General features: G+C 34.3%; 1 protein-coding gene across 4 annotated transcripts in view; it reads right to left on the reverse strand.

Moving 5' to 3' along the window:
- The window catches only part of PTPRQ (protein tyrosine phosphatase receptor type Q), a 122,293-nt gene that overhangs the window by 68,159 nt on the left and 41,319 nt on the right, over positions 1-12,815 (reverse strand). For all 4 annotated transcript variants that reach the window (XM_052669064.1, XM_052669065.1, XM_052669066.1 and 1 more), the window contains exons 28-35: positions 12,361-12,513; positions 12,062-12,241; positions 11,224-11,331; positions 9,114-9,395; positions 7,157-7,339; positions 5,996-6,097; positions 4,113-4,233; positions 464-624 (exon numbers count right to left, since the gene is read on the reverse strand). In XM_052669064.1, the coding sequence (XP_052525024.1) occupies positions 464-624; positions 4,113-4,233; positions 5,996-6,097; positions 7,157-7,339; positions 9,114-9,395; positions 11,224-11,331; positions 12,062-12,241; positions 12,361-12,513 (1,290 nt within the window). The remainder of the gene's footprint in view (positions 1-463; positions 625-4,112; positions 4,234-5,995; positions 6,098-7,156; positions 7,340-9,113; positions 9,396-11,223; positions 11,332-12,061; positions 12,242-12,360; positions 12,514-12,815) is intronic.

A 12,815-nucleotide genomic window follows, 5' to 3' on the forward strand; every position in this document is an offset into this window, starting at 1 on the left:
AACCCAGTGTTTTAAAAACCCTTTTGAGCTATGATTCTGATAAAAACTAGTCCTGCTACTGATCGTTGCAAAATTGATCTCTGTATGATAGATCTGAAATATGCCTGTGTACTATGCCTATAGGAATGCACTGTATCAATATGCTTGGTGGGAAAACCAGAAACGGTAAAGAAACTAAAACAAAAAATCACAGCACTATATACAATATGACCATTTAAAGAAGTGATCTACCATTTTGAAAATTGTTAAAAGAGAACAAACAAGTAAATCATTGCACAGATTTCATTTTTTTGTTTAGACCTCTATGAGATTGTGCTAGAGCCTCTGAGGAGCATTTTTCCTATCAGAACTTATGTCAGAACAAGGTAGTGAAAACAGCTATTAAAATATATTATAATATTTTTATAATGACAGAAAATCAAGGCTGAATGAAGTAAAATATTCATGTTGTATATAAGCTTACCTCCTTCAGAAGTTCTGAATATTATAGTATCACTTTTTATGTTGCCATCTCCAAATCTTGTGCTTGCTGCTACATATGCACTATACTCAGAGTTATTTTCCAGATCTGTGAACTCCAGTGATGTTTCTGTTACATTAACACTCCTTTTTGACATTTTATTCCTGAAGAAAAGATATTTTATTAATTAGTTATGCATGGATACAACTGTGGTATATGATGTCAAATAGAAAAATGCTATCTTGTGGCAAATACATATATTTTTGGCTGTAAGGAAGATCTTGATGAATGTTGCCATATATATTTGAAAAGCTCACTTCTGTGCTTTTGTATCTCAATGGAGCTCTTAATTTCACTTAAAAAGGAAACAAAACAAAACACAACAGAAACATGTATGTAAATTATGTAAATTACATCAGCAAAGAAGATTATAATATGGAATATCAAGGAGGAGCATATCCATCCTGTAATTGCTATCAAGTGTGATATCCTTGGGAAGGACACACTAGGGCATAACTAAACTGTCTCCCTAGACAGAAATAGCGAAATATAAAAAGATTATAGCAGGGAGCATGCCCTACTGTGACTCTGTGAAATTGGTCAGAAGGCTGAAGTTATAAATGGAATAATAGAAGATGATATGGAACAGGAATTAGCTGGTGCTGAGTTAATTCTGGTGGAATGTAGCAGGGGATCAGAATGGAACTCTAGTCAGGTCAAAACCAGCCTAGAATGACTATAAGATGTAACATTAATAAAACGCTGGTATTAGCATAGGTATGAAATGATTATCAGAAAATAAAATAAGATACAGGAACAACTATCTTGAATTTTAAAATTCTGTTATTTGATATTTTATGAAAACTTAGCACAGAAAAGGCTAGATAACATTCCAATCCTGAAAACAATTTTGAATGAGTGGATGCCCTGTGCCTCTAATGGGATTTCATAGGGGAATTATAATTTGACAAGTTCAAAATGAAAAAAAAAAAAAGGCTCATCTTTTCTTGGGAAATAGTCTTGATAACAGAAAATGTTACTAACATATATATTATTCTCAAAGTTCTGAGAGTCTGAGTAGTCTGTAAAGAGATATGAAGCTTTGCCATTACAGTTATGAGATTCTATATGAAGAAAAGACATACTTTCTTGGATCTTTGCCCATTATATTCTTATTGTGGAAAAATGTAACTGCTTATAACTTAAGTAAGAAAACTTACAGCTTACTGCTGCAAACATTCCCGTTCTGAGTAACTGCATTCTCATAACATCTCAACAACTAGATCATAGATAAGAAGATCTAGAGTTTGGAGCGTTTCAATAAAAGTTGATTAACTGTTTGGAAAGCAGCAGAGACTGTAATCAAAGCAATAAGAAAACACTGACAAAGGTGGATGCAGGCTTCACAGACAATAAGAAAAAGGTCTAGCAGGGTAAACTAAGCTGAGGAATTTTAAGAACTAAGTTTAATGAAAAACATTAAGTTTTAAGTGACTAACTGAGACAAAAGAACTGAGAAATTGCGTACGTGAAAAAGATAGGGACCACAGTTTCATGAAAAAGCTGTACTCTTAAGTAGATTTAGTCAGTAATTATCTCACACAAATTTGTTGAACAGGTGAGTAACAATTGTTGAGTCTGAAATACTTTCTTGAAAGAACTAAGGTATTGGTTGCTTAACTACTACAGAAAAATGTTAATAGCTCTTGTCAAGTTAAACAGTTTTGTTAATACACCTTAGTACTGCAGTGCAGACTCTGAGAATAGGAGTTTGTAGATTAAAGCACCCAGAAAATCTCTTTGCTGCTTGCTAGTACTCAAAGGCAACTTATACTGAGACAAAGCCTTGAAAGATAATAAAAACGAGAATGTTACTCTTTATGTTCTAGAAGTTGCAAATTCTTTTTCTCAAATCTTTAAATTTACCAATTGTTCTGTAACTGTTGCAATGTATTTAAGAGAAAGAACATTTATTTAGCATCAGTATTAGCTTCTTCCTTTATTAAGAAGCTCTGGGAATAACAATCTCCAAGTAAAATATTGGATGACCCCCAAAAGCAGAAAGCAGCACCTAGGCAGTTTGCCTTGTCAAATCTCACATTAAAATGCACTAGATGAAATCACATAGCCAAGTCCACTAAATATTTAAAATGTAAAAAGGAAAAAAATAATAAGTGAAGTTGTGAAAAGTTATGAGTGAGTTTGTTGCTTCAGGATGATACCTAATGCCTGTCTAATTTTAGATATGGCACAGTAAGGATGGATAAGACACAGCAAGGAGAATATGGAGGGAAAACGGACAAGGGTTACTTCAAAAAGTCATGTGGTTGCTCAAATGAGATATTTGGAGAGGTGGTTCAATGGAGTGATGGTTTTTAATGACAAATTCTTACTAACTTGTCACAGCAAAATTAGTAAGCTTTTAGACAATATAAGGAAAGAAAGTGCTATAACCTCAAACTTTTGAACACAGTCTGTATCAAAATGATAATCCATATTATGAAGTAACACTTTCCTAGATGTAAGATAGGCATTAATTTATTTTTCTTTGTGGTAAAAGAGCACAAAACCTTTCAAACATAGTAGAAGGATCAAGCCAGGCCAAATCTAACTCTTCTGGAATAATGACTCCCTCCTGCTCATTTGAGAAGTGACTTAGCTAGAAGTTATAACTTAAAAAAAAAAAAAAAAAATAGAAATCAAGGCCAAATCAAGTTCTGCCTCAAAACTGAAGTCATGTTAAATTAATAAATGTAAGCTCAATAATAAAGACTGATAATTTGCACACTTGGATCACATCTCAAAAGGTGGACTTCTTTATTATTTTCTTCCAGTGTCTTTTGTAGTGGCAATAGAATGGTACATTGTAAATGCGATTGTTAAAAGTAATCAACAACAAAATCTTCTTAATCGTAGAAGTTATATTTAGATCTTTGAAGAGATAGCACATCACTAGAATGAATTATATTATGCAGAGAATAGCAAAGAACCTTTAAGTTTTAAAATACCAAAATCCCTACTGAAAGATTAGAAAACATTCCAGGAGCAATGACAATGAAAAAAATGCACAGAAGCAGAAAGGACAGAAGAGAAAACAATGTAGTAAATGAAAAAAAACGTATGTTAAAATTTTTTTCCATAAATATAATGTGTACAAAATACAACATTAAGGATAACAGTACATACAGACTATTACTGTGACTTGAGTTCTTATGTCATTTAGACGGTTGCTGGAAGAGCTCTCAGATTTCTTTCATGCACTTTCTACAAAAGAAATCTATTTTAGATCAATTTCAGATCTTTACACTTTAGGATAAGCCAGTGCCCTGCCTCAAAACAGGCCAAATCAGTATGGAACGAAAGCCAACACAATCTAAATAAAATTTTAATTTACACTGAAAAAAAAAACCATCATTAAAAAGAAAAAAGAAAAAACAAAGAACAGAAAAACTTTGCAGGATATTCAACACTCCAATTTTCAGCTACTACATTATGTCTGAATTCGTGTACACAGAAGGCCAACATTCTAAGTGTTGGATGAATATGCATTCACCAAAAACATGTAATCAACATATTGTGTAAGAAAAACCCAACATTCCTGCTAGGTTACAGATTAATATTTATCCTCAGAACTATTTCCAGGAAATCTTACCAGACATAAACTGTGTAATAGAGGATAATTCCATTTGGCTCCAGTGGAGGTTTCCATGACAACTTCACAGTGACACCCGACAACTGTTTTACTGCGAGGGATTCTGGAGGAGAACTAGGAGCTATAAAATAAGAGAACGGGACACAACATCTTGGTAAACAGCTAAGATCTATGGGATATGCAACACCCTTACATAGAACAGTAATTATTTGTGATGGAAAATTAACTTTGTACTACACCAGCACAGTATCCATCAACTAATGTTATAGCACAGCTTCTCTTCCTTTTTCTGAGAGATGATAAAAGAAGATTTTGCATGGTGGTGCTTGAACATCTGTTTCTGTGATTCAATGGAAAAAGTACTTCATGAGAAAACAGTGTATTTGGTAGGTCACAATGATTCACCTACTGTCCGAGTACATTGCTGTAATGTTTTTTCTTCTAATAAAAGCAAGAGCTTTATAGGTATGAACATGTGTAAAATACAGCAAAATAGTTCCCCTGAGGGCAAAGAGGTGCTGGAAATAATTATAAGAAGCACCAAAATGTGGAAAAATCAATAAGCATGGCACTGAGAGATGATAAAATGTGGGATACTAAGCAGTGGTAAAATGTATTCACACCGTCCAATAAGGACCACATTCATAAATTTTATGTCTCACAAGAGCAAATATGAAGATGGGCATTGACTGAGATCAATAAAATTCATGTTAAGATGAACTTTACGTGACACCGTGTAACAATTTTGTAGGGAAACAGAAAAAGTAAGTGAAAATGTTGGATCATGTTTAATTTTATTCCAATTGAAGTACTCTAAAGTTCTTATAAGTATTGCTGAATAAATATGTACCTAAGTAAGCATTAGTGATAACATTGTAGAAGCATGTTATTGTGAAATAAACCTTGATTCACAGATAGTAGTAGTACTATGCAGAATGACTTTTGTTCCTCTCAAATTAAACCAAAAAGCATCATGTACTAAAAATTCAAGTCATAATTGTAGTCATGCATGAAAATCGAGAATAAGAGCATAGTTATTAGCACATCTATGAAACATTTGGTCTGAAACTTGGAACACTATGTTCCTGTGAATAAAGTACATGTGGTGTATTATAAATACTGTTTCTCAGTTGTTATTTCTTTCACTATCTTAGAAGTTGGCATAAAAGTTTTAAAGTTCTGTAGATTTAAGAAAAAACATTTTTCATGAACAAAAGCTGCCACTGAGTGTCTGTATTTAGAAGCAAAAATGGTGACAGCTGTATTTATTGTTTTACATGTATTGCCATCAATGGTTGAATAATAATAAAAGATCTATGAAATAATGAATGCCATATCTTTTTGTCCAGTTCATACTGAATTTCTTATTCAGGGGATACTTGCTGAAGAACAGGATTAGCATTGCTCTAAATAAAAATACTTAGTATTAGTAAAAATACTTAGTATTTCTAAATAAAAATACTTAGTAAAAGATGGATTTATCCAAATTAGCTGTTTGCAATGTGCTCCAGCAATGTTACTACTGAGCAAATATTTATTACTGATAGCATGTATGTAAGGACATCAGTACCTGGGAGATGTGCAAAGACCTATTATAATCAGAAGCCAGTGCTTCCAAAAACATGGAATGAGATTTAATTTAGGAATGCATGGTGCAATGTTTATGTCAATGCAGCTTTAATTTGTGTTCTTAGTGTCTTCCTCCCTTTATAAACACACACATGCATACACACACACAAAGGGACGCGAATAGTTGAATGTGTAGATAGATGGATATTAACAGAGTTATAATTACAAAAACGTTTCTAAAACCTGAACATGAAGTGTAATAGGTTAGGACTACAAGTAGAAAATGACACATCACAATTTCTATTTTGACTTACCATCCTCATCAGTCAGTATACGCAGAGGTACACTATGAAGGCCCTCCCCCAAGATGGTACTAGCAGACACTTCTATCATATATTCTGTGTATTTCTTCAAATCTAAATGAAGAAGAGAAGTTCAGCAAATCAAACATTCAGTGAGGGAACCTTCTTCTATTAACGGAAAAAAACTTGAGATTGTGTGTCACAAGGAGAAGTTCTGAAGTGCTGAAGAGGCCTATCACTTGTGCCTTTAGATATTAAAATGAGCATTAGGAAAATCTGAATATAAAATATACCACATGAACAACAGAAGGGGTGAAGTTCTAATTACCAGTTAAAATCATATCCTGAGTTGGAACGGATGCACAGGTGTCATCATATCCAACCACTGGCTGCAGACAGCACTACCAAAAATCAAAGCCTGTGGGAGCACTGTCCAAATACTTCTTGAATTCCGAAAGCTTGGGGCTGTGCTCACCACCCTCTGGTGAATAGCTTTCTCCTAGTGCCCAACCTGACCCTCCCCCGATGCAGCTCCATGTCGTCCCCTTGGGTACTCTTGCTGCCACCAGAGAACAGAGCTCAGCATTGCCCCTCTATTCTCCTCATGAGGAGCTGTAGGACACCATGAGGCCTCCCCTCAGCTTTCCTTTCTCTGGGCTGGAAAAACTTCATATGTTTTGCCCTCTAGACCATTTTATACTTCCTATTTCTGGAATGCTTAGATGTTTGTCCTTAGCACTTCTTTGAAAATTTACTAGTTAGGGTTTTGAGTGGCCAGAATTAGCTGCTCCCTGATAGAGCAGTCTAATGCATCATAATGACTTAACAAATCAAAAGATGGAAAAGTGAGTAAAAAGGGAAGTATATTCACAATAAAATTGGTGAGCTCAGTGCTTTGTCATAATGATAAATATGTCAAAAAAGTCTAATTAAATTTAAATTTAAATGTTAAAACACAGTAAGAGACACGTTAAATTGTATACCACGCATGGGCCAATCCACAACAGTACTATAGGGCCCAACTGGATACTTCCTAGGACAAGTGGCACCTAATTATACATGGACAAGAATGATCTTGTCCATCCAGTGAATCTGTCCTGCATTAGTTGGTCTGTTGAGCCCTTCTCAGAACAAGTTGCAGTTGCCTTAAGATTCATATCATTATGTACTAGCCTGTAATACGTAGTACCAGATGAGTGGTGTTTATAACTCTTTCCTCGGTTCCATTAGTCCTCTTGAGATATATCATGTAGCTCTGTATGATTCCATTGGGAATGGATGGTGGAAAATATGACAGCTCAATTTCCGTGGATGAGATGTTCTGATACGTTATGTTTTCTGGTGCAGAATTGGGAACTAGAAGGTAAAATTTAGACTTGTAAAAGATTCCTGTGAGTTTCATTGATTTCTTAATCATTTTCTTAAATTGGTTAAAATGAAAAACACTGTAAATATTTTTATTTTTATCCTTTTTTGTGTGTTTTTTGTTGTTGTTGTTGTTGTTGTCGTGTGTTTGTTGCTAAAATTTCAAAAGAGGCAATATCCAGAAAGGGAATAAATGCCAGTGGAGGCAGTGGAATCAGCCCCTACTTTTGCCTAATTTCATGTTAGAATAATAACAAAAAAGCTCTCAGGAGCCTTTTGAATACATCAGCCCATGAATAGGTTTTAGTCCACTAAAAATGCTCCATTTTCCAGCTCCTCTTTTATTTTTATTCTTCTCATCTCAAAAGATGTTTTTGCATTCTCTATCACAGGCAGCTGGAATTCAAATTTTTGTTCTGAGCATCAGGGGAGCTAGGCACTGTGAAGGGTCTTGAAAATGAAACATAGAAAATATATATGACTAAGTTAAAAAGAACAATAAAAAAACATCTATGGATATGTACACTGAATCAATTGGGCAGATGCCGATATATCTATCATGTCTGTCAAAAAAAACAAACAACAAAAACAAACAAAACCCACAGCAATAAAAGAAGTACCACCAAATCAGTACAATGTTTTTGTGCCTCTATTTTGAGTTCAATCTCATGAACTCTTACAACTAGCTGCCTGTGTTCTCATTCCATATGAGTTCTGATTTGTTTGGCAGCTCTGGACCACACCTACTTCACATGTCGTAAATCAAATTTCATTTCAGAAACGAGGAGTTCCCAGTGATAATTACTGTGTCTTAGCAATCAAGAAGATAATGCATATTCCCCACGCCTTTTTGAGATAGAGCAATACAGGCACGTCTTTCCTTACTGAAAATTCTAATGAACAGAGCACATCTAACTCCAGATCTAACTCCAGGTATAGACAAAGTACCCATTTGTCTAACACAGGAAATTAGTCAAGATTTTAAAAAGCCTGAGAAAGGTATGAGGGTCATACCAGATGTACCTCGATATATCTGAGTCCTGAAGGAAACGAGCCACTTTTTATTTCTGAACCTACAGCTTAACTCAAACATCTGTTCCTCCGTGTCAAACACTGTTCTCAGAATTTTTCCCAATGCAACTCCTGTTTAGCTCCACTGAAAAGCTAATGACCCTCCCTCTTTAATTTATATTCTTTTTCCTACATTATCTTATTTTAAAGCCAACTATGCCTTTTTACAACTTTTTAATATTCATCCTTTCTTCCCAATCCCCACTTATACTTTTTCTTGGAAAAATTTAATTTTATTTGTGCATTGTCCAAAATATTTCCAGCAACAAACAAACTCAGCTACTACAAAGAGGCACTTTATCAGTTAATCCTGATATATTTTTTTAACCATTAGAATTGATTTCTTACAAAATTTTAGTTCATAAATTGTATTCCAAGACAATCACATTTTGAAACCCTACTTTCCTATAAAAATTTATTTTCCTGCAAGATACAAGAAATACTTGAGGACAAATAGTAAAATATATGATGCCATGAGACGTGTATTCCAATTGTTTTCTTTACTTTTTAATCACTCATACCATTTCCTTATGTTTGTTTTGTGTATACAAGAGAAAAAAGAGGATTCAAAGTTTCTGCTTTGCAAAGCAAAAACCTACTTTTAAAATAAATTAACATGGACTTCCAAGCATCAAATGGCACCATAAAGCACTTGTCAGAAAAAATATAGTTTTCCAAAAAATTATACACTCACCAGTTTCAGAAGTTCTCACCAGAAGTGGGAGAGATGACTGATTCCCATGGCCCAGTCTAGTGAATGCCCTTACAGAGATGTTGTAAAGAGTATAAGGCATCATTTCAGTAAGTGATATATTTGTAGATGAGGTGTTCCTCACAAATAAATCATTGGAATCACTGTATAGAACTTCATAGTGAGTTATGAGACCGTTAGGCTGCTCAGGTGGTGACCATTTCAGGTTTATCTCTGTTGCAGTCACATTTATTATCTCTACATTTTGGGGTGGGGAGTCTGGTTCTGTAGTAAGAAATCAAAGAACAAAAAAGACATTCTGAGACATTCAGTTAATTGAATATAGGACTGATCTGATAAACCTGTTGGATTATTATTAAATTCTATATTTTTAACTTTCCGCTAAAAAAAGTAGACAACTTTTTGTATCAGTACAACTTCCTTTGTCTATTGCTTTCGTTCAGACTGGTTCTTCAAACCTCACTGATTTCCTCTAATTTAATTTTGTTGGAATGTCATCTTTCTGTCTTCTTCTTAACAACGACCTGTTCTATTTCCCTCAAACACCAACTGAATCAGGAAAGGAACCCTTTGCAGTGTAATTGAATTCCCTTTAGTTTACTGATAGAGTTACTAAATGATAACCACTGAAGATCCCAGTGCAAATCCTGCATACGTGGGTTACAAGGTGAAGCAGAAAGCAAGTCCAGCTCTAGGGTAGTCTGTTGGCTAAATCTACTGGCAACGTATGATTTCATGCAACTCTAACAAGCTCATAAGCCCCTGAAGAGCTGAAGGAGTAAGTGAGCTGCACTTATGAATCAAGTCAGCTCTGAGCATCAACCTTGATTCCTATAAAAGCCTCATCACTTCACTCCTGAAGTAATCTATCTATAAAACTGAAGAAAAAAAGTTATAAGAATGCTGGATTATGCTATTCAGTTTGTGCACAAATAAATATATATAGACATTTTAGAATTTTCTTGAAGCTTTTTGATGTAAAGGTGTCATGGAATCATCTTCATTCCTGATTTCAGAGCCCAGGAATCAAGAAAATATTCACTGTAATAAATCACTACTCTTTGGAAGGCAGGACAGCCCACATAAATAATTCCCATGTGAAGAAGCTAAATTTTCAATTGAAATGGATTTTTCAATTTATCTGGCATGGAAGAGAAATATTTAAGTATCATAGCCTAATATATTGCATGCTAACATTGCTTCAGTTAGATGTAGTGACTTTGCTGTCTGGAGTTATCTCTCTTTTCAACTCATCAGAACTGAGGCAAGTTGTCATTTCTAGGTTGGCTATAGTAAGGATACATGAACCTCAATCTGAACTTCATTGGGAAAACCAAAGAAAGAGAAGAACAAGATGAGAATAATTACACAAAACTTTGTAATAAGGCAGGAATTATCATTGATTTTGTCTCAATAGTTTGCCCTGGGCTTACATGTATCAATTAATTATTGGACTGAAACTCAACTTTCTGTTACATTCAGATGCAGGGCACTTTAAACTTTTGTTTCAGGGAAATATTGAGATATTGAGGGATATTGAGGTAGGCAGTTTCCCATTCGTGTGATATGCCCTCCCTCTGCAAAAACTAACAGCATAGAAGCACAAAAGCTGTAAAACAATATGATGAACACTTTACATTTTGCTGTTTACTATTTTAATTGTTTGGCTACTCTACTTATCTGAACTTCATAAATCTCCATAATTTTTAATCGTTCAATCCTTTACTTTCTTTTTTCCCACTTAATTATTTCTCCTGTATTGTAGTGTATTTGACAGCTGTGAGAGATAAATGACAATTAGATTATTGCTTTCTTTATTATTTTGATAAAATCTGGAAATAATTCAAAGCAAGTGAAAATAAAAACCTGATATAAATGAGGAATGATTAAGTACTGAATTCGTATCTCTGCTCTGTAAATGAACTTCCCATGTTTCTCTTTGTGGAGGTCAACGGCAATTCAGCCACTGACTGATTGAAGACTAATTTCAACAAACATTGATTTTATTAATAAGCTTTCTTCCCATCCTTAGATATGTGCGCAGACTTCTTAAATATATCAATCATCTCATCATTGCAAATGATATATTTACCATCTTCAGGGGTTCTCACAAAAATATCATTCTCTTCAGACAAAGCACTTTCTCCAATCACGGTAGATGCTGCAACTCTCATTTTGTAGTTGGTGTATTTTTTTAAACCTAAAAAGATTAAGTGAAAAAAAAAAAATAAATGACTGCCAATGATTCTCCTTAAACATGTTGTAGCTTTCTTATGAAACTATTTAAGTGTTCTAAGAGTTTTTGAAACATATTTGCCAACTAAAATATAGAAATTGCACAATATCATTTATCTGGGGAATGTCAAATAAACACTTAGACAAATCAATAAGTTTTGAAATAATTAAACTAGCTTCAATCCTGTAAATTGCTTTTATTATGAAAACAGGAATGTGTACATATACACACAAATATGTGTTTTATTGTACATGCACTACTCTGTTTAGCTCAAATAAGTGCCTGAAACAGCATAACTAATATATTTCCTTCAATTAGCATAAATATTATCACCTCAAAAGAAGAAAATTATTATTAACATCAGACAAATTCTGTATGGAAAAGAAATCAAGAATTAACTGTTCCGAAACACTTTTCTGTGTAGAAAGAATGAGATGGGGAAAAATTGGTAAGGAGAAATCCACTTGAGAAATTACTACTCGCTACATTACTTGCCTTATGTAGTCCTCTCTGCTGCTCTCACATACCTCTCCACAGCAGTCAAGTCTGGCACCAGTTTCCCGTCTGCACTGTGTGCATGTGTGGATGGGGCATAGATGATCTACCTACCTTACAGCAGCTACAATGCAAAAAGTTGGAATAAGCAATTTTGAATAATATATTTGCAATTATTTTTTAGCACATGACACAGTACCTGTCATAAGTAAGCTGTTGTTTGAAGTCGTTGTGTGGAATGCTCTTTTTGTATCTAGCTCCATCGCATAAACGGTATAATGAATGATTTTCCCATTGGGATTTGCTGGAGGATCCCAATACAGCAAAACAGAGGAGGAACTAATATTCTTATAAGATATACTTTGCACTGAGCTTGGAACTTAAATGAAAACAAACAAACAAACAAATGTAACAGTAAGTAAAACAAACAATTTTTAACAGATTAAAATTGCCTGAAAGAACTTGGAGACATTAACTTAGCTCTGAGCTACATTTTACCTTGCTCACGTGTCCTGACTGTGAGAACAGATGGTGGCCCTTCTCCAACAGCAGTGAAAGCAGACACACTGATTGTGTAGTCTGTGAAAGGTACAAGGCCCTTTATAACATACGACAGTTCTTCACCCAAAATGTTAGTGGCATACTGATCATCTGTGATTAAATAGAGAGAAATAGTCACTTATTTGTAAACTCTTATTTTTTCTTTTGCGTTCTAAACTCTGACACAGTAACCTACAACAATTTTACTGCAAAAAGAATTACTTTCCTTGGCAATCAAAAAAATATAAAGAAAATGTTACACAGTGTCTCATCACCAAGGAGTTATTGTTATTAGTCAACCCTCAAGCATGTAATCCCCTCTGCTTTTCAGAGGTCTTCTATGAAGTATGAAATTCAGACAGTAGGAAGAAGGATAGATATTTTGGCCTAGCTGAAAGAATGCATGGTAACAA

The sequence above is a fragment of the Tympanuchus pallidicinctus genome, unplaced genomic scaffold, assembly GCF_026119805.1.
Source record: "Tympanuchus pallidicinctus isolate F22 unplaced genomic scaffold, pur_lepc_1.0 scaffold8, whole genome shotgun sequence".
Taxonomy (NCBI): domain Eukaryota; kingdom Metazoa; phylum Chordata; class Aves; order Galliformes; family Phasianidae; genus Tympanuchus; species Tympanuchus pallidicinctus.